Below are 22,148 nucleotides of genomic sequence, written 5' to 3' on the forward strand. Positions count from 1 at the left end.
AATCATTTGACTAACAATTTCTACACAAGTTGCTCAGTGATATAGGTTACATTCTTCACAATGAGTGGTCTCATTATTTTCATTCTGGTTGTTCTGTTTGCACTAGTTTCCCTGCCCCCTTACGGTCTCATCTTTGTCTTAATGTAATGGTTGACCATTTGGTCTCATATAGGTGATTTTTTAAAGGGGCACAGTACTTTCAGGTGAATATTATTTGTTTGAGCCTATTTGTTATTTAGCTACAAGGTGACCTCAGAGGTTAGCTTCGCTTCAAGTTTTGAAGAACATCTCAGGGCAATAGTCTTGGGGAGTCCTCCAGTCTGTGTACCAGTCCAGGATGTCTTGTTTTTAAAAGGAATTTGAGGTTGTCTTCCATATTTTTCTCTCATTCTATCAGGGTCCATCTACTATGGGCCTGATTAGAACAGCTGGTAGTGGTCGCTGGGCACCATCTAGTTCTTCTGGTCTCAGGGTAGATGAGGCCATGATTCATGCAGATTATTTGTCCTGCAGACTAGTTGTACTCCATCTACTTTTAACATATTAAGACCATGTCTAAACATCCAGAAAGGCTAGATGTTTCAGTTAAAGACCAAGTTTGATCACTGTAACACTACATACACAGAGTATCAATTAACCGTGTACAAATGGGCACATTCTGGTGTGGACCACACTGCCTTCTGCTCTCCCACCACACATGGCCATGAGTCTGAGAAGTGATGTAAAAACTGCATTCCCAAAAGTCATTTCCAGATGTTCCTTGCCAGTGAGTTTTAACCAAAAAGGATTACAAAACAAGTAATTCTTCAAACTGTACTTTTAGCATATATGGCAACTTCTTCACACCCATAGGGGCTACATGTTGCAGAAAAAGATTTAAAGTTTATTTTAAAAGGCTGAGGGAACAGCATATAGCAACTTGTCCATAATCTATATACACAGGTTTATAGTTGGTATAACTTCCAATTGGACAGTGGTCACTTGCCGGGGCCACATGAGGCAAATTATAACGAAGCCGGTGGCCCACTGGACTCACCCAAAAGCTGCTTGGCCAGCCCCCCAGCTCTGTGTGGGTTCTGGCGGGGTCACAGCCATGGGGCACTAATGGCCCTGTGCTGGACTGCTGAGCTCTATTGCCACCCAATCCATATTCAACATGAGATCATACTATATGGGAAGACTTCTGAAATTTGACTTTTTTCACCCAATGTCTTTAAGATCTTTCCCATGGAAAGAAGCTATACAAAGGGTTCTTTAAATGCCTTTGCTGTAGTCTCTGGAATAGAGTAATACAATTTAGCCAATATCCTATTGATGGATATTATTTTTCCTAATTCACTGCTTAAAAACTTCTCCAACTAGCTTTATAAACACATCTCTGTATACAGTCATAAGGCGAGGTTACTAAGTCAGAGGTGACGTACAGTGAAGACCCACACATACAGCCAAATTGCTTTTTAGGAAGGTTATGGTCCCTGCAAAAATGCTTCTTTGCCCACATCCTCCCACACTGGCTCTTGCTTAACCTAGGCAGTAGTCTTCTTCATGTCTTGATTTGTACTTTTTTGATTACTAAGGAAGCCTCTTTTTACATGCTGTACATTGATCATTCTTATTTACCTTTGTCAATTTCCTGTTCTGGTTTTATCTCTATTTTTTCCTATTAGCTCTCTTTTTAAAAATTCATGTACTCAAATCTGTTTTCCTTTATGATTACCAGCATTATGCCAGTTCCTACCCTTCCTATCCTACTATAAAATTCTGTACCTATGCCTTCTTCTAGTACCTGTTTTCGATTTTTAAGTCTATGGGCCAGTGTGGAATTTGCTCTGATGTAAAATGTTAAGGGTGGAAGAGGCAGCTTTTTTTTTTTTTTTGCCAAATCGTTAATTGTTTTCCAGCATCATGTATCAAATAATGTACCTTTCACCAGAATGTCAAGGTACCTATTTTCTTTCTTAAAAGTAATTCATGCACATGGTAAAAATAAATAAATAAATAAAATAAGAGTACCATAAATAAAGAAAAATTGCTTTGCCCATACTTGCCCCTTGCTGCAGATTATTTTGAAATTTTATTGATCTCAAAACTAGAAATAACAGCCCTAACACAGAGCCTTCTTGCTTTATTCAGCAGCCTCGGTATCTCATTATTATAAAACTGGAAGGAATGAGTACGGATGCCATAAAAGAATTCTACATAAGATAAAATGAATTATTTAATATTTTAATAACCACAACTCAACAACCTTTAAAAGTGATTTGCAGGTGCTTAAGATTCTAAAGTGACTTCCAAATTGAAAATTAAATTATGTTCAGTAAAAGCTACGTTAAACTCTTTCTAAGTATACCTCTAAGGTAAAAAAGTAAGCAAATGACAATTCCAATGCAAATAATACCTAATAATAATAATACCCAAATTATTAGCTAAATTTCTTTCTCTAACTAAACACCACTTTACCTGATTTTCAAGTTAATCAAAATAATAGTTATTCTCTTGTTCAGTATATACCACATTATAACAACAAACTACTCAAATACAGGACTTCATCTTTACTTCTTTATTAACAAAATAATTCATTATTATGATTTTTGAAACAAAAGTTTAAAAATGTTCTGCTTTCCTGTTAATATAGGTTAGGCCATCCAAAAGACAGAGCAAAGTTAACTTCAAGCCATGGTCCAGGATTACACTCCTGAGAAATAAAAATATGGTTTATGGTATTAAGACATCCAAAGTAAACTGTATTTCAAATTTGTTTATATAAAAGCATATTAAAGGTCACTTTAAAATAGTGTCCATCTTTTCTTTAAAATGGGTATAGACTCATCTGCAATCATATACAAATATAACAAACTTGACCCATTAGCTTTCTTAATCTTCTAATACAAATACAATTCCTTGCTTCTTTATGCAACCCAACAAAAATAATATAAAGTGAAGGCACTAGAAAAATACTGGTCTTTCTGAATCTATATTGTATTTTTAGTTTTAATTAGAAAACACAGTTTAGATCACATGAAACACATGGATTTCAGATTTACATATTATACCTAGGAGATTATTAGACATGGTCTTTGTTTTGGCTGAAATGCAAAAATATGATTAATTTTTAATAACAGATTAGTTATAAAATACCTTCCATTGATAGCAAGTGCTAGTCTGAGAACAAAATATAAGCTGAACATATTTATAAACCACCGTCTGAACTATGCACATTTACTTTAAAGATTACTGAATGGAAATATCATATTCTGATAATATTTAATTTAAACAATCTTGTAAACAGTCAAAAATCTGCTTTCTAGTAGAAATAAAATCCAGGTAAACACTGTATATTTGATTTAAACTAACCTTACATTTATGACACATTAGATTCTAACTACTAAATATGTAAAAAGATTTTTAAAAAATCATTTGTATGTAAAGATGAAACTAAATGCTGTAAACATGTTCATTTTAATAGCTAATATACCATAGCTGCTCTTTGGTTTGGCATGGTAATACTGGTCAGATGCTTCAGGTACAGAATACCCAAGTACATGCATACCCAGATAAACCAAGTCCAATTTGTTTTTAATGGCAATAACAAGACCTGAAACTCAACTTTATTTTCCTTAAATGGCATCACAAATGTTCAAGTGCTTAAAGGACAAAAGATAGTACTCATAAACTTTGACAGGGCTTCAGTCTGACCTTTTCTTCCCCAAATAGTTGATGGCAATAATCAGGATCAGTTGAAATACCAAAGAGGCAGCCTTTCTCTGACCCCCTTACCACCTGTAGGCCCCCTTGCTGAGTGCACACTAATATGCATGAACCAACCTAGCTAAATATTATTTAGAATTCGGAAAAACGTTGGCCATAAATTAAATCAAAGGTAACTAAAGCAAAAGGCTTTAATTGAGAAAGCTTTAAAAGGTGTTTACTATGCTATTAAAGACGATGTTAAATAACAGCAATTAAAAAGAATTGAGAAATATTACAATACCACACAAGTGCCTGCCAGCTTAAAGGGGAAATCACGTTTCCCCAGTTGTTTAACCAAGTGCTTGCAGAGCCTCTGAACTAAATGTAGTCACAAAAGTACCAGGAGAAAGTTTCTGACGGTAGTCAAGCAACTTCAAACATTTACTGTTTCCTTATAATATGGAAACTTGGAAACTGCCAAACTGAAGTGATGGTTTTGGTTGGTAATTGATGTCTCTTAAGCTCATATTTAAGTTTTCTAGAATCAAGATTAATATGACTACAGAGTTAAAACAAAGGTAGTATTTCAAACTATATTTTAAAAGCTAACTTGTTCTTTTGGTTCAAAGGGAAAAAAAGTTATTTTCTCTTAAAATCTAATGTTTTGCTAGCCAATGAAATTAGACAAATTCTAGAAACTGTAAAGTGGGCATGGTTAGCTGTAAAATCTATGTTAAAAAAATCTATGTTACATTAGGAAATTATAGAGCTATGCCTTCTATATTGTCTGGCATTTAGAAGGTACTCCAAAAATATTTGTTGGATGAATGAAAAGGAATTATTTTCAAAAATCAGGAATCACAGAATGTTAGAAGTCATCCGTCATTCACAATACCCTCCCACCCCCACCTAATTTTATAGATAAGGAAACTATAGCCTTTGATACTTATAGATATGCTGGTTAAGATTTATCTCTACTCATCTGCTGGAAGTAATCAATCATTTTGGTTTGTGCTTCATTCAACAGTGTAAATGAGGAATAGCTGTATTTGACTAAATAGTATCGATGAGGAATAACAGGTCTACACTGTTTCTCTTTTAAAAGATACTGTACTTTTCTTTAGAATCAATGCAGTAATTCCTACCACTCAGACTGGATTTTAAAAGGAGATGTTATCTAGGCAGAAAAGGGCTGCTCCGAGAGAAGTCAGACATAAAATTCTCCGTTTAAGAGTGGAATTTACTTTTCAGGGACTGGGAGGGTTTAAACAACCATTCAGGTTATTAGAATTTCTTTCCTAAGAGTGGTATTATTCTAAAGTCTTTCCCCTAGTTCCAACTGCATTTTATATCACTGTTTAAACTATTACAGGATTACTGTAAAAAGCATGTTACATTCTAAATACCTTTAGGAATGAAAACATTTTTTAACAGCTTAACAATATCTTGCCTATCTTTCTCTTTACCCTTCTTCTACCACTTCTACCTATTCCTACTGTGTTAATATTTGTGTTGAACATGTACTTTTGTGTTTCCCTGCCTGTATAAGTATCCTTGAAAGTTCAACAAAAAAGTAATTAAAAAGCAAAGAGAACCCAAAATATTCCTCATACTGCCAAGTTTCCTTTAAGCCTCGGGTATACAATAGACTACATGGTTGTATTAATGATTATAACTCAGCCTTTAATGAATTATACAAATGTACTCTATGTTTTATTATGATTATATTTAGATTTCCGAGTCCTTCTGAATATTATTTTATAGCCAACAATAAAAAAGTTTATTAAAAATGTTGAAAGTATAAAACAGTAATTACGAATTAGCAAACACCCAATAAAAAAGGCAGTTATTTCATTTTCCTTATAGAGTATAAGCAACAGTAATTTGGATATTATTACTCACTTTCAGCCACCACACTGTCCTAGACAGACTCACTTAGACAAGTTTTTAGCTCGTGTTGTTGGTGTGAAAAATTATAATGTACAGTAAGAAATAACTCTACTAATGTAACTCAGGTATCAAAGAAACACATGTGTTAAACATGTGACCTGATGGCTCATATTACGGCATCTCATAAAAGTATTATTTCCAAAGTAAAATGTAGTCACTTCTGTAGACATAGGTCAGTGCTGAACAAATGGACCTGGGAGATTAAGGCATCTTCCTGCTCTGGAGTAGTGCTTCTGTGGAAACGGTGATCTGTACGAAGGCTTCCTTTTTTTTTTTAAAATACATCTTCTATTATACTTTGTTTTATTCCACCGATCATTTTCTTCCAAATAAAACTGAAAGTATCAGTTCATAATGTATTTCTATAAACCTATAAAAAAAGAAACAACTGAGTTACTGGTTAACACTTGATTCATATTTCTAAACCTAAGATTTTTTTAAGTGGCTCTGTGGGCTAAAGATACAATGCTGGTAAGACAGGACATGAATAACTTTAATACTACAAATGTTATACTAATGATTTTTATAAGCAGTAAATAAGGGGAAAGCATTGACTTTCTTCTCCTGAACACTCAAAAGGGCATTTTAGGAGGTGGATTACTACAGTTCTCCCTTGCTATTTGCTTGGATATCAACTGAGGAAACATTTTAAAAGTACTTGCTCTAAGCTGCTAACCATCACCAGAATCAGCCACTGTGGTACTCCTGTGATGAAGCCCTTGTCGAGGGAGCCATGCCTCTTTGCAGCAAGGCCACAACCTGCTGTTCCCATTTCTCCTCTTCAGACTCAAGCCCAGTCTGCCCAATGTAAGCCCCAGAATGAGTGTCGGATTCTGTCTTGGTCTTAGGCTCTGTTTGGACACCAGCTCTAGGTCTCTTTCAAGGAACCGAATCCTGCCAACAAACACGCAAGCAAGGAAGCAGATGCTCCCCTAATTGAACAAATCAACTCCTGACCCACAGAGACAGATAACAGATGTGTGTTTCTTAAGCTGGCAAGCGAAGTTTGTGGTAATTTGTTATGAAGCAACAGGTAACTAACAAACACTCTTTAAGCAGGCTGTCAAAAATCTAATACCTGGGTGAGATGCTTTAGGCCATTCAGCTTAGCTCCTGTCTTAAAAATAGATAGCTGTCTTCTTTATTTTTAAGCATCTGAAGAGAAACAGCTCACTACATCCCTCATAGTTTGAGTGTTAAACATCACCTTCATTGTATATATTACTGCTTGTAAACTGCTTATAATTTTCTCTCTGAAATGTCTTTTATTGCTATTTAAACTAATTTCTTCTGGCTTGGTCTCCTGGCACAAAAAGAATAGCTGATCAATGTACCTGGCTAAACTGCTTTGTTGCCCTATCTTTTACAAACTGAACAACATGAATAAATCCGTTAAGTCTTATTTTTCAGTCTTTAATTTCAGTTACTCCACTGTGGATTAACTTTCTTTGATAATGGGCAAAAGTCACTTTTTCTTCTTTGATTCAACCAACTAATAAGGTAGTCTATAGTGAAAAGGTTAGTTGCCCACATACCAACTCTAAACAATTTTTGTTAGTTTCTTCACTAATCTACCATCGATTATTTACTAAGATTGTGGTAGGAATGGTAAGAAAAATGGGACATAAGCAGATGTTAATACCTTCCAGGCTCTCCTGAACTGCCTAATTTTGCTGATACAATTGAAAAGAGCAAAAAATAAAATAAAAAATCAAATTGTTTTAAAAGATTATAAAATATGCAAATAAACTGCTTTTGTTCAAGGAAATTACCTTTATACTGTCTTACCTTGCTCTTATTCAAAGGGTTAGTTATGAACGAGTGGTACTCAATTTTCTACTGTCACTGTAACATGGTTATTTGTCCCTGTAAGCACATAATTATATATGACATGACCAAAAAATAAAAGAAAAGCATTAAGTTTCTGGTTAAATGCTAAAATTTATGATTACAGCAAAAGCAACTATTATGTAGTACTAAAAAGGCTAATGCTTGCCAACTGTTTGTCTTGTTGAACTCAGAAGAAAAGCAGCTTTAACAAAGTTTGCCTTTATGCTTGTCCTGGTAAAAATGCCCACTGGCTTTAAAGACATTAGGCAGTAATGATTCAGAAATTTACAAAGTGAATTTTTCCCTTGATGTTACACAGGGAACTAATGATCTTAATGAAGACCTTAAAGAAATTAAGAGAATGTTGCAAATGCTGCTACAAGTAAGAAAATAAAAAGCAAGAAAAGATCAAATTCTCACACCAAGTCCCATGGTATTTCCTAGAGTTGGTACAACTTCATCTGAATGTCCCAAACCACTTTCTACAGTGCAAGATGATGACAATGCTACTACCTTAATTATTAAGAAATACCACAGCTCATTTTTATGCTGTAATGCTATTAAGTGGCCAGACTATATTGTAAATCCAGACCTAATTCAGAAGTCCACTTCTGTCTTAACAACCATCTATACTGCATCCAGGATCCATGAAGTGATCAACAGTCATCAAGAAATGGTTAAAATGTATTCAGTGCATTCTTTTTTCAAATTAAGGGAGCAAAGAGTACAATGCTTTTCAAAAATTACTTCCAATTAACGAATCCTAAAGGATATAAACTTGTTCAAAACATAATTCAGAATATACAATGTCGAAAGAACTTTCCACATATCTGAGGTAAAAAGTATGGGACTAGGTAACACACACACATACACACACACAAAAAAACCTTTTTAATGAAGAGAACAAAAAACAACAGTAGCCATTATACCTTCTTCATCCAAACCCCTCCCCCACAAAGCTAACAATAAACACTACACCCCATATATGTAGAGTATCACATTATTTTGCTTTTTCCATGTTTATTAAACCTAGTGATTTTCATTTTCACCAGATGAAGCAATGTGTTCAGATTAGAAATATTACCTGATCTGACAATGCCTTCTTCGGATCTAGTCTCTGTCCACTGAGATTCACTGTCCAACAATCGGTTTTTTGATTCGCTAAGCGGTTTGATAGGAAAGGGTTGATTTGATCCAATACTGAAAAAAGGAGTAAATTATTTTGTAATAGCTTAATGCTGGATTCCCACCCAGTACCCAGTGCTGTCGAGTCAGGATACTTAATAAATTAATAAGCAGCAAATTAGTATTCTTTCTCCTAAATATGTGAGGGCAACTCATTGGATCTTAAAAAACACTCTGAAAAAAATTCTATCTTCAAAAGAAAAATCCACCCCCGCAACCCCCACTAATTGGTTTTCTGGACCCGGAATCTGTATTACAACACTGTCAATGAAAACAATTAGACAAAAGAAAAAAAGCTTCAGAGGCCAGTCTGAAATGCTTTTAACATGTTAATCAAGAGCCATAGGGTAGAAAAAGGACAGGTGAGGATCTACATCTGTGGCCAGTACAAAAAAATTACCTGTCATTTCCCAAGTTTTCTGCTTTCTACCTCTGCAGTTTAGATCTAAGGGGAAAAAATGATTTAGTGATTTAGTGTAGACTTACTTTACTAGTTAAGAGATCCGGGGAGGGAGGGAACAGAGGAAGGAAAGGAGGGGGAAAAGGGAATTAATATTTGTTGTGTATCTATTATGGGCCAGACACAGCACCAAGTGCTTTCTACACATTATCTTGACCCCCAGAATAACCCCTGGAGGTAGGTATGATTATTTCATTTTGTAGAGGTGGAAACTGAGGCTCAGAGAGTTTGAGTGATTTGTTCAGAATCATAAGAAATGTTAGAGCTTTAAGATCTTAGGCTTTAAGTTCTAGGTTCTAAGGCCTGTGCTCTTCCAATATTAACAGGCTAGCTTGGAATTTACAATCCTCTCTCCCCCACCATTTATTTATGTGATAAATACTTTTCAACTTCTGGCAGAAGTATCTCTAGCTTCCTTAAAATTTCATTTAAAATGACCTAATTCTCAGAATTTGTGAAACAGTTTGCTTGCTATGGAAGTACTATAAAAAAAAATTTCCTCTAAGAAGAATTGAGAAAAATATTTATAATTGTATTTTTTAATCCTTATTAATAGTATTTTGACACTATAGTTAAAATCTGTTTATCAAACTAAAATTGTAAGTGATAAAATGACAAATTCCTTAGAAAATAATATAACTGATATAAACCAGTAAAATTAATTGCTGAAAGAAAGCCTTAGTTTCTAGGAAGACGCAGCATATTTACGGTGGCCATGCTTCCCACTTTGCCCAGACATTTCCAGTATTATGTACGACTGTTCTGGTATAACTATTTATCAATACCAAGAATTCTGCTCTCAAAAGTGTTCTGGTTTGGAAGACAAAATATAGACACGTTTACACATTAGCCCTCAGTTAACAAAAAATTTAAAGGGAATTTCTCTTTATTCATGCTGGCTTACTGAGTTAGTATCGTTCTTATTTATTACACTAACATGTATGTGTAACACATGTACACCACTTCCTTTATCATGAATATTAACCCACTGCCGTCGAATGAATATTAGAATACTAAAAAACTTAATGACAAGAAGCACACCTTCTGGCATATTCATTTTGGCTTGTAACAGAAGCTTGTTCTGGATCCATCCCCACAAGGCGAGCTGGAAAACTGCAACCATCACCCAAGCTGCATAATGAAAAATAGCAGTAATATATAAGTTAAATCATAGTGGCCAAATTTGACACCCATTTTTCAGAGGCATGGTATAAAGAAATTATCACAATGTCATTTCAGGGAATAATTCCTAAGATTTCTATTTAGAGTTATTAGTCTCCACTGAAGAAATAAGCTTTCTTCTTATATAATCTTCTTTAGGTGACAAAACCTCTTTGCAGGGGCAGAAGGACTTCTTGTTCTACTATGATTTACATAAGTATTTATAAACAAAGTTTTATATATCACTATTAAGATTAGGATGCCTAGCAGAGTACATCAAATATAGGTATTCCAGTATTTGGGGAAGTGAATCATAAAGGCTGGAACTGAAATTCAAAAGTTGGACAAATTTACTGACTGTCTATGATGTTCTGGGTACTATTTTAAGCACTAGGGATTTATCAGTGAATAAGAGAAGAAAACATCTACCCTCAATCTCACAATCTAAAAAACTGTACAGTTATGCCTTACTTTCACATTCTATAAACATCAAAATTGTATACAACAGGGACTTTCACATCCAGCCAAGATAGAATAAGCTATAAACCTGACCTTCTCAAAGTAAACAACCAGAAAGCAGAATAGTACTGTTGTAGGGGAAAAAATATCTTCAAGTTTAGTAAAGCAAAAAGAAAGTTTTATTTGGCATATATTCAAAAGGACAAATGTTGAGAAGCAGACAAAGCATGTTGCCAGAGCTATGTCTGCCTGAGTCCAAGGAAATATTAGAGAGTAAGCAAGAATGGGAAAACGGACAAGCATGCTACCACAGTCGTATCTGTCCGAGTCCAAGGAAATTACAGAATAGACAGAAGTGGGAAAACAGACAAGCATGCTGCCACAGCCATGTCTGTCCAAGTCCAAGGAAATTACAGAATAGACAGAAGTGGGAAAATGGACAAGCATGCTGCCACAGCTATGTCCGTCCAAGCCCAAGGAAGGTTACTGAGTCATCAGTATATATTAACATTACAAATGGGCAAAACCATTGAAAGCTTCACTTTTTCACAGATTGGCTAGAAACTGTGATCTTACATTTTGAATTGCCTTTCTTAACAATCATTGGTACAGGTTTCAGTAACGACAGTCAGGAGGGTCTTCATTGGTCCAACAATATTTCTATTCACTAAATGTTAACAGAAAAAGATAAGAGTGGAAAGTCTTGTGTGCTGGCTTATGTGAAAGTTTCCCTAAAAGATATTTTCCAAGATTATTCTATTGTCTTTATACCTCAGGGCTCAGTTGATGTGTCCTTGTGAGTCCTTGTGAGTCCAGCTCCAGCTCGGTCACATTCTCTATGCTCAAGGGCAGGGAACAATGACTCTAATATTATTTCCTATATCAGTACATAAAACGACTATTTTCAGAACAGGCTGCATAGGACTGTAATCTCTGAAAGAAGAGAAACATACCAAGTGAGCCCCAGCTTTTAGCCAAGACCAAGGTGAGCAAAGTAGTCTTTCTAGATTGAGGTAACAGAGATGGGAGTTTGGGGAGGCTGAGGTGGCTTTGACCTCTGGGGCAGAGCTGAGATAGAGAGATATATGCGGGGAAAGGGCTACAGAAATCTGCATAGTAGTACACTTAAGTTTTGGGGTAAAAGCTAAGCTACACAAACGAATCTCTGGGAAAAAACAGCTAGGCAATGTAAGTCGAACAATTCAGAGAACTCCCAGGAGCTCCCACAAGACTGGGGACATTCAAATTGGACCAGCATGAATGGAGAGACCTCACTGAACACCCAGATTTGATGCTAGCAGGCTCTCACCTTAGTTGTAACCCTAGAGAAAAGGCTACTTTAGCTCCACCCTAACCAACAAGCCTCAAAAGCACCATGCTGAAACACAAGTAACATAATTGCCTGACATAACAAAATTCAACATTTCTTTAAAGGAAGACAATAAAATCCAGAGCTCAGCAAACTAACATCCAAAATGTCCAGCATCGAATCAGAAATTACCAGATATGTGACGCAGCAGGAAAATGTGATCTGTAACTAGGAGAAAAATCAGTCAGTAGAAAAAACCCAGAAATGACAGTGAAAATGAGCATCAAGAACTTTGAATGAGTGATTACAAATATGCCCATGAATATTTCTATGAAATGAATATAATGAAGAGAAAAATGGAAGGTATAAAAAAGAATCAAATTGAACTTCTAGAGCAGAAAAATACAGTATCTGAAATAAAAAGTGCATAGGATGGGTTTAACAGATTACATGCTGCAGAAGAAAAGATCAGTGAACTTGTAAAGACAGCAATAGAAACTACCCAAACTGAAGCAAAGAAAAAAAAAGGCAATGGTTGGGGACAGAATAACAATGATCCGTGGGTCACTATCAAGTAATCTAACACATGTGTACTTGAGAGTTCCAGAAAAGCTAGGGATGAGGGGAGGAGGAAGGGAAGAAGCAGGCAGAAAACTTCTAAAGCTACAAAAGATAAGAATTATTGATTAAAAAAAAAAAACCAAGCCCACTGCAGTTGATATTGGATGAAAACTATAAACTCACAGATTCAAGAAACCTAACGAGACCCAGGCAAGATACAATGCAAGGAAAACCACACCAACGGATATCATAAGCAAACTGCTTAAAACCAGTGATAAAGGTAAAAATCTTTTAGGGGAAGAAAAGGACTTATTATAAGCAGTGGAATAAAGAGTAATGCTGACTTCTTGTCATAAACAAAGCAAGCCAGGAAATACTGGAACAACATCTTTAAAGGAAGTGTGGTGTACCCTCAAAACCTGTCAACATTGAATTCTATGTTTATAGTACACAGAAGAGATGTAACAATAGGATCTATCCAAAACGAAGTACAGAAAAGACTGAACAAAAAATGAAGAGGACATTAGTGAGCTGTCAGAGAAATTCCAAAACCAAACCAGCTCTGTTGAGTCAACTCAGACTCACAGTGACCCCACGTTTGTCAAAGTAGAACTGTGTTCCATAGGTTTTCAGTGGTTGATTTTTGTGAAACAGATCATCAGGACTTCCTTCTGAGGTGCCTCTGAGTGGACTCAAACCACCAACCTTTCGATTAGCAGATGAGCACATTAACTATTTGTACCACCCAAGGACTCCAGAAAATCATAAGAATTTGTACTTATTAGGCATAGTTTCAAAGACTCCATAAGTGAATTATATATTCTGTTGTCTCTTAAATCAAAGAAGACCCAACGCATACACAGGTAGTCCCTGACTTACGTTGTATTTGCAATATGACGAACTGCACTTACTACCATCCTTTTTTCTAAACATCTTATCGTTAGTAGTACGTACTACATACTATGTTGCAGCATGTAATTTGCTGATGTAATCTCAGATATTCACTCCAGATGTTTACGATTTACTGTTCAAAACACTGCCATATAACAGACTTTGGCCTGCTCTACAATGAGGTTGGTGCTGGAAGTCATAATGGATAGAAAGTTGGACAATGTCCAACTCTAATGACATATGACAATTGAACATGCACCCCACAGATGTCACAACTCCGACTTCATTGTTATGACACTGATGCCAACTTCATTGTAGATCAGGCCATTATCATGAATCTTACTCAGCATTTTGTACCATAAGAAACATCAGTTAATATGAAATGAGGTATCTATCTGACTTATGTCAGAACAGAACTCTGTCATAAGTTGGGGACTGCCTGTACAATTTTTACCTCAAATTTAAACGAGAATGCTCGACATAATTTATATCTAATTCCCAGCCATCTTAGGCCATACCAAAGTCATTATGTTATTAGTTGTTAGGTGTTGTCGAGTTGGTTCTGACTCATAGCGACTCTACGCACAACAGAACGAAACACTGCCCAGTCCTGCGCCATCCTTACAATCGTTGTTATGCTTGAACCTGTTGTTGCAGCCACTGTGTCAATCCATCTCGTTGAGGGTCTTCCTCTTTTCCGCTGACCCTGTACTTTACACCAAGCATGATGTCCTTCTCCAGGGACTGATCCCTCCTGACAACATGTCCAAAGTATGTAAGATGCAGTCTCGCCACCCTTGCTTCTAAGGAGCATTCTGGTTGTACTTCTTCCAAGACAGATTTGTTCATTCTTTTGGCAGTCCAGGTATATTCAATATTCTTCGCCAGTACAATTCAAAGGCATCAATTCTTCTTCAGTCTTCCTTATCCAGTGTCAGCTTTCACATGCATATGATGCAACTGAAAATACCATGCTGGGGTCAGGCGCACCTTAGTCTTCAAGGTAACATCTTTGCTCTTCAACACTTTACAGACGTCTTTTGCAGCAGATTTACCCAATGCAATGCATCTTTTGATTTCTTGACTGCTGCTTCCATGGGTGTTGATTGTGGATCCAAGTAAAATGAAATCCTTGACAACTTCAATCTTTTCTCCGTTTATCATGATGTGGCTCATTGCTCCAGTTGTGAGGATTTTTATTTTCTTTATGTTGAGGTGAAGGATTAACTTCAGTCCGCTTAACTTTCAGCAAGCAAGGTTGTGTCATCTGCGTAACGCAGGTTGTTAATGAGTCTTCCTCCAATCCTGATGCCCTGTTGTTCTTCATATAGTCCAGCTTCTCGTATTATTCGCTCAGCATACAGATCGAATAGGTATGGTGAAAGAACAGAACCCTGGCACTCACTGTTCCTGACTTTAAACCAATCAGTATCCCCTTGTTCTGTCCGAACGACTGCCTCTTGTGTATGTACAGGTTCCTCATGAGCACAATTAAAGGTTCTAGAATTCCCATTCTTCGAAATGTTATCCATAATTTGTTACGATCCACACAGTTCAATGCCTTTGCATACTCAATAAACCATAGGCAAACATCCTTCTGGTACTCTCTGCTTTCAGCCAGGATACATCTGACATCAGCAACGATATCGCTGGTTCCGCATCCTCTCTTGAATCTGGCCTGAATTTCTGGTAGTTCCCGGTCAATATACTGCTGTAGCCGTTTTTGAATGATCTTCAGCAAAATTTTGCTGGCGTGTGATATTAACGATATTGTTTGATAATTTCCGCGTTCGGCTGGATCACCTTTCTTGGGAATAGGCATAAATATGGATCTCTTCCAGTTGGTTGGCCAGGAAGCTGTCTTCCATATGTCTTGGCATAGATGAGTAAGCACTTTCAGTGCTGCATCCATTTGTTGAAACATCTCAATTGATACTCCATTAATTCCTGGAGCCTTGATTTTTGCCAATGCCTTCAGAGCAGCTTGGACTTCTTCCTTCAGTACCATCGGTTCCTGATCATACGCTACCTCTTGAAATGGTTGAATGTTGACTAATTCTTTTTGGTATAATGACTCTGTGTATTCCTTCCATCTTCTTTTGATACTTCCTGCGTCCTTTAATATTTTCCCCATAGAATCCTTCACTATCGCAACTCGAGGCTTGAATTTTTTCTTCAGTTCTTTCAGCTTGAGAAATGCAGAGCGTGTCCTTCCCTTTGGTTTTCTATCTCCAGCTCTTTGCACATGTCATTGTAATACCTTACTTTGTCTTCCCGAGTCACCCTTTGAAATCTTCTGTTTGGTTCTTTTACTTCATCATTTCTTCCTTTTGCTTTAGCTGCTTGACATTTGAGAGCAAGGTTGAGGGTCTCCTCTGACGTCCATCTTGGTCTTTCCTGTCTTTTCAATGACCTCTTGCTTTCTTCATATATGATGTCATTCCAAAACTCGTCTGGTCTTCGGTCATTAGTGTTCAACACATCTAATCTCTTCTTGAGATGGTCTCTAAATTCAGGTGGGATATACTCAAGGTCGTATTTTGGCTCTCATGGACTTGCTCTGATTTTCTTCAGTTTCAGCTTGAACTTGCATATGAGCAATTGACGGTCTGTTCCACAGTCTGTCTCTGGCCTTGTTCTGACCGATGATACTGAGCTTTTCTATCGCCCCTTTCCACAGATGTAGGCGATTTGATTCCTGTGTATTCCATCTGCCAAGGCCCATGCGTATGGTTGCTGTTTATGTTGGTGAAAAAAAGGTATTTGCAATGAAGAAGTCGTTGGTCTTGCAAAATTCTGTGATTCGATCTCTGGCGTTGTTTCTATCACCAAGGCCATACTTTCCAACTACTGATCCTTCTTCGTTTCCGACTTTCACATTCCAATCACCAGTAATTATCAATGTATCCAGATTGCGTGTTCGATCAATTTCAAACTGCAGAAGCTGATAAAATCTTCAGTTTCTTCATCTTTGGCCTTAGTGTTTGGTGTGTAAAAAGTCATTATAGAGAAGGAAAAAATATTTGACATTCAAGTGACATATTTTAAGTGTCGTGTAGTGGTTTTCTTTCTTCATTAACTAAAGTGTCTATTTTTTTCTTTTTTCAACTAAAAATGACTTTTGTCCTCAAAAACATTTTGTTGTACACAGGATAACAGATGTTGTTTCACTGCCTTCTGGTTTGTCTTGTTTTCTGGCAAGAAGTTTGGCGTCATCCTTAGTTTTGTTACTTTATATGTGTCGTTTTTCCCTCCTTCTGGCTGGTTAGGATTTTCTTAGTTTCATGCAATTTGATTATGATGTGCTTTGTGTAGTTTTCTTCATGTTTCTTGTGCTCAGTGTTGAGCTTCTCGGATCTGTGGTTTTATAGCGTTTACCAAGTTTGGAAAAAATTTTAAGCATTATTTCTTCAAATATTTCTTCTGCCATCTCACCTGATTACTATGGGAACTCCAATTATATTAGCCCACCTAAAGTTCATCCAGAGACCCTGGGTGAAGGAAATGGATAATGCACTCAGTTGCTAACTGAAAGATTGGAGGTTCTAGTCAATCCAGAGGCACCTCAAGAGAAAGGCTCCTCAAATGAAAGGCCTGGTGATCCACTTCCAAAACAAACAAACAAAAAACCCAGCCACTGGGAACCCTACGGAGCACAGTTCTACTGTGACATATATGGGGTTGCCATGAATCAGTATCAACTCAACAACTGGTTTTGTTTTTTTATGTTTCTCTACCTCAAACAACTTATTTTTATTTTGAAGGAAAAAAGAATGATTTTTATTTTTTTTATAAATCATCTTTATTTTTCCTACTTTTAACACACTCAAACATTCCTTTGAAAAAGAAAATGAGTAAAATCTTTTATATATGATTAAGGTATTCTGAGTTTTCATTCTCAAGGCCCACAAAAATATATTGTATTCTCTGAATCTTAAGATATTTTACCATTCATAGAGACAAGGGACTATCATAGATTGCATATTTTCTGACACTTTATAGATTACCTTGAAAATACTGGAATTAACCAATATTTCTTTTCATCACCGAAGACTTCCCTCCAATTTTTACTGTATCCAAGAGAGAAACCATTTCCATCAGGTCCATATGAAAATGTGGGAGCACGGAATGATTCTGTTACATTGAAAAAAACAAACAAAACTAGTCAATCTATTTAAGAATTGTAGGAAGGATGAAACACACTAGTTTTTGTACTTTATATCTTTGATATAAGAAAGTATAAACAACTTAAGCAAAACAATGTATTTGCAGCAATTAAAAGATAAAGCTCTAAAACTTCTCTGGGAAAAAGTATCACATCTGAACATTTTCATCAATCTTATAAAATGATAGTATCAAAATAATCACTTAATGTTACTGAAAATCTACCAAAGTGTGTGTAATAGTAACTTAGTTGGGTTTTCTTGGGAAAAACAAAGATTTTAACTCTTGCAACTTCACTTACTCATTATTTATGAATTACCTACTATGTACCTGATAGTATTTGGGATTCAAAGACAAATGAGGTAAAATTTCTACTAAAGAATCCACACATAGGCATACAGGGAAGCAGATTGCGCGGAGCGAAGGTCACGGCTAGCACTGACTTCTCAAGACTTATCTTGCCTGAGAATGAAGCCTGGAGGAAAAGGGAAAAAAGAGGCATCCAGAATGGCTCTTTCCCAGGGACTGTTGACATTCAAGGATGTGGCCATAGAATTCTCTCAGGAGGACTGGGAATCCCTGGACTCTACTCAGAAGACTTTGTACAGGGATGTGATACTGGAGAACTACAGGAACCTGGTCTCCCTCGATATGTCTTCTAAATGTATACTCCAGGAATTATCACCAGATGAGAACATTATTAAAGGAGAATTATTCCAAACAGTGATGTTGGAAGGATATGAAAGTCATAGTCTAGAGAATTTTGACTTCAGAGAAGCCCTGGAAAATATGCATGAATTTGAGAGTCATTGGGGATATAATGAAAGAATTAACACAGGAGTGACTACCTCGCATAACAACAGTCCCACTGAGAGAAGACCACCAGCATGACACATCCTGGAATAATTTTCTACTAAAGCAGGGTGCTTTTGTAGGAAGTGTGTATTATAAGCATGAGAATCCATTTGTGAGGGATTTATTAAAACTCAAAAATAAGAGGTAGGGGAAAAAAAGAATACAAAATATTTTGAAAATAAGATTAGATTAACCTTCCAGTCAGATCTGGCTGAACCGCAGAGATTTCCAACTGAAAAGAAAATTTACGGTTGCAATCAAGTTGAGAAGTCTATCAACAATGGTTGCCCAGCTTCACCACATCAAAGAATTCCTCCTGGTGTCAATTTCAACATATGTAATAAATGTGAGAAGGTGTTTAAGGATCCCTCATTGCTTACACAACACCAGAAAACACATATTACAGGAAAACTTTATGAATGTAATGAAGATGGGAAGACTTTCAACCAAAGCTCAATCTTCAGTAAACACCAGAAAGTCCACTCTAGACTGAGAGCTCACAAATGTAGAGTGTGGCAAAGCCTTTAATTACTTCTCAAACTTCATTAAACATAAAACAATCCATACAAGAGAGAAACCATATAAATGTGAGGTATGTGGCAAGGTCTTTACTCAAAATTCAAACCTTAGGATTCACCTAAGAATTCATACTGGAGAAAGACCTTCTAAATATAACGAGTGTGGTAAGGCTTTTATCAGATGTTCGCAACTTCCGGGTCATCAGAGAATTCATACTGGAGAGAAACCTTACTAATGTAATGAATGTGGCAAAGCCTTTACTGTGTATGCATGCCTTACTTGACATCAGAGACTCCATAATGAAGAGAATCTTTATAAATGTAATGAATGTGGTAGGGCTTTTATCTATCGTTCACACCCCTGGGATCATGAGAAAATTCACACTGGTAAGAAACCATACAAGTGTATCGAATGTGGCAAGGCTTTTAGGCAACAGTCAGACCTCAGGAATCACCAAAGAATTCACGCTGGACAGAAACCTTACAAATGCAATGAGTGTGTCAGAGTCTTTTCTGTGCGTTCAAGCCTTACTAATCATAGGAGAATTCATACTGGAGAGGAACCTTACAAATGTAATGAATGTGGTAAAGCCTTTAGCCATGTTTCAAATCTTATTAGACATTGGAAAATACATACTAAAAAGGAGCTTTGTAAATCTAATATATCTGTGAATGCTTTTATCCAAAGTTCAAACCTTGGGGATCATCAGATAATTCATAGTAAAGAGAAAACTTACAAATGTAACAAGTGTGGCAAATCCTTTACCATGCATTCAAGCCTTACTAATCATAAGAGAAACCATATTGGAGAAAAACCTTACAAATGTGATGAACGTAACAAAACCTTTACACATTTTGCAAACCTTACTAGATATCAGAAAATGCATGCTGAAAATGAATGATGTAAATCAAATATATGTATTAATACTTTTATCCAAAACCCAGGCCATGGGCATCATAAGAAAATTCATACTGGAGAAAAACCTTGCAAATGAATTTTTTTTTTAATCAAATGTTCACACCACTGGATGCATGAGAGAATAAATACTGGAGAGGAACTCTTAAAAAAGAAGAAGAAAAAAAAAGAATCCATACATAGTCTAACAATCTTTTTCAAACTTTCAAAATGTGATAAATGCCAAAATTAGCAATCGTGCACTGAGAACAGAGATGAAAGAATCTAATTTTGTCTGAACAGAGACATATGTGTGTATAGTAGGTGGTGGTAGGGGAAGATGAAATATTGAGGAAGTAACACTTGAGCTTGATCTTGAACAATGAATAAAGAAGAGATGAGGACACAGATGGTGAATATAGCCATTATTTATTTCAATTTTGGCTGCAAAGGAAGTAGGTGGGGGCTAGAGAAAGATACATGTTTCACAAGAATGGTATTCATTCTTTCTTTTTTAAGAAAATAGAATGCATTTCAGCAGGTTTTACACACTAAGGAAAAGAAGAAGCTAGGGCATTGGCGAGGCAGAAAAGTAAAGTAAAAATTGATAGAAGAATCTTAGAACAGTTCTAAAGATTAACTGTGGTTACCAGAAAAGACATTTTTCCTCAGAAATGAAAGAAAGGATGACAGTGATGGGTATAAAAGTAATGTTTGTGTGGGATCATAAAGGTGAGAAGATGAGTGTTTACTTGTGACTGTATCTAATTTTTCTATGAAGGACTCACAAAATGGGTAAGATTAGGGAGAATGGTGAAAACCTAAAAAAAATGTTGCAAGGAACCTGATCAGAGGACCTAAATGAAATCTGTAGTTGGAACAACCTCTGTGTCAGTGAGATTTCCTTCAGCAGCTTTCATTAGCCTATGTATTACACATGTGGATAAAGTGAGTAGCTGGACTGACCCAGGTTATCCATTAACAAAGGAATTAAGGGAGGGCCTAGGATCAGAAGATTTGAGGGTGCTGTCAATTGCTAAAGTCATTTATCATAGTTTCTAGATTGGAAAAGGGTGAGAAATGAAGCTAGAAGGTAAATAAAAATGTGGGAGAAAAGTACTGGAGAATGGAGAACTCATTATATAAAAATGCAAGCACACTTGGGTAAAGAAGCAGAAGAGCTGAAAGCATAAAAGACTATGGTCAGAGAAGAGAATATTCACATTTAGAATTTCATATATTCTTTAGATCCAAGTGATTAAAAGGCTTATGATGCAGTTATGGGAATGATTTATTGAAGGTAAAGACCAACAGAACCAAAGGGACCAACTTGGCTGTACAGAATGATGACAGAAATTTGAATATTGGAACTACAGGGTAAGCCAGGGAAGGAAGGGCCTCATTAAACGCCAGGAAAGAATATTAACGTTGGTAGGTGACAGTTAACAAACAAGGGAAGAGGTGGTATAGCAGAATAAAATAACTCTCAAAGGACAGAAGAAAAATGTGGATGCAGCAGTGGAGAACTAGTCAAAGATCAGGAATTTGGAGGATGAAGCTGTAAAGGAAGTGATGTGCTAAGGAAATGCTTTTGCAAAATGTTAAAACCCCTTAAAACCAAAAAAACAAAAACAAAAACAAACCAGTTGCTGTGGAGTCAATTCTGACTCATAGCCACCCTACAGGACAGAGTAGAACTGCCCCATAGGGTTTCCAAGGAGAGGCTGGCAGATTCGAACTGCCAACCTTTTGGTTAACAGCTGAGCTCTTAACCACTGTGCCACCAGGGCTCCTAAAACCCCTTAATAGGTTATAAAATAATTTAGTGGTTTGCACCCAGCATTTCTTTTTAATGAACTAGAACAGAAAATATTAGAGTATATTACACATACTAAGAGATAAATGTTGTTTTGGGAAATTTGAAAAATTTTATTTATATAGTTTTATATGTGTGTGCATAGATTAAGTCATCATATAAAATGCATTTCTTACTGTGGTCGCTGGCAAAAAACTTTGAAAAAGACTGTTCAAAGAGAACAGTTGGGTTTCCCAGGAGGTACCCGTTTCTCAAATATCTACAGAGGTTGGGCAGAAAACAAATGAGGCAGGCATGATAGGCACTGTGGCAAATCAGTGTCCATGCCCCATCTAAATCAGCCAGCTACTACTTAGCTCCCACTGATGGATGCCATGTTGGAAAACAGGCCTACCGTTACCACA

At 36.4% G+C, this 22,148-nt stretch overlaps 1 protein-coding gene across 4 annotated transcripts in view; it reads right to left on the reverse strand.

Moving 5' to 3' along the window:
* Nucleotides 1-2,545: 2,545 nt before the first annotated feature.
* ZDHHC20 (zinc finger DHHC-type palmitoyltransferase 20) overlaps nucleotides 2,546-22,148 on the reverse strand; it is a 103,863-nt gene continuing 84,260 nt past the window's right edge. For 3 of the 4 annotated variants that reach the window (XM_049867446.1, XM_049867449.1, XM_049867448.1), the window contains 5 exons: nucleotides 17,504-17,630; nucleotides 10,157-10,246; nucleotides 8,555-8,670; nucleotides 7,429-7,506; nucleotides 2,546-6,010 (listed from right to left, as the gene is read on the reverse strand). In XM_049867446.1, coding sequence (XP_049723403.1) covers nucleotides 7,469-7,506; nucleotides 8,555-8,670; nucleotides 10,157-10,246; nucleotides 17,504-17,630 — 371 coding nt within the window. In that variant the 3' untranslated portion in view covers nucleotides 2,546-6,010; nucleotides 7,429-7,468. Of the gene's footprint in view, nucleotides 6,011-7,428; nucleotides 7,507-8,554; nucleotides 8,671-9,055; nucleotides 9,101-10,156; nucleotides 10,247-17,503; nucleotides 17,631-22,148 lie in introns of those variants that run through there. The other variant, XM_049867447.1, reaches the window with a different exon arrangement.

The sequence above is a fragment of the Elephas maximus genome, chromosome 23 (genome assembly GCF_024166365.1).
Source record: "Elephas maximus indicus isolate mEleMax1 chromosome 23, mEleMax1 primary haplotype, whole genome shotgun sequence".
NCBI lineage: Eukaryota > Metazoa > Chordata > Mammalia > Proboscidea > Elephantidae > Elephas > Elephas maximus.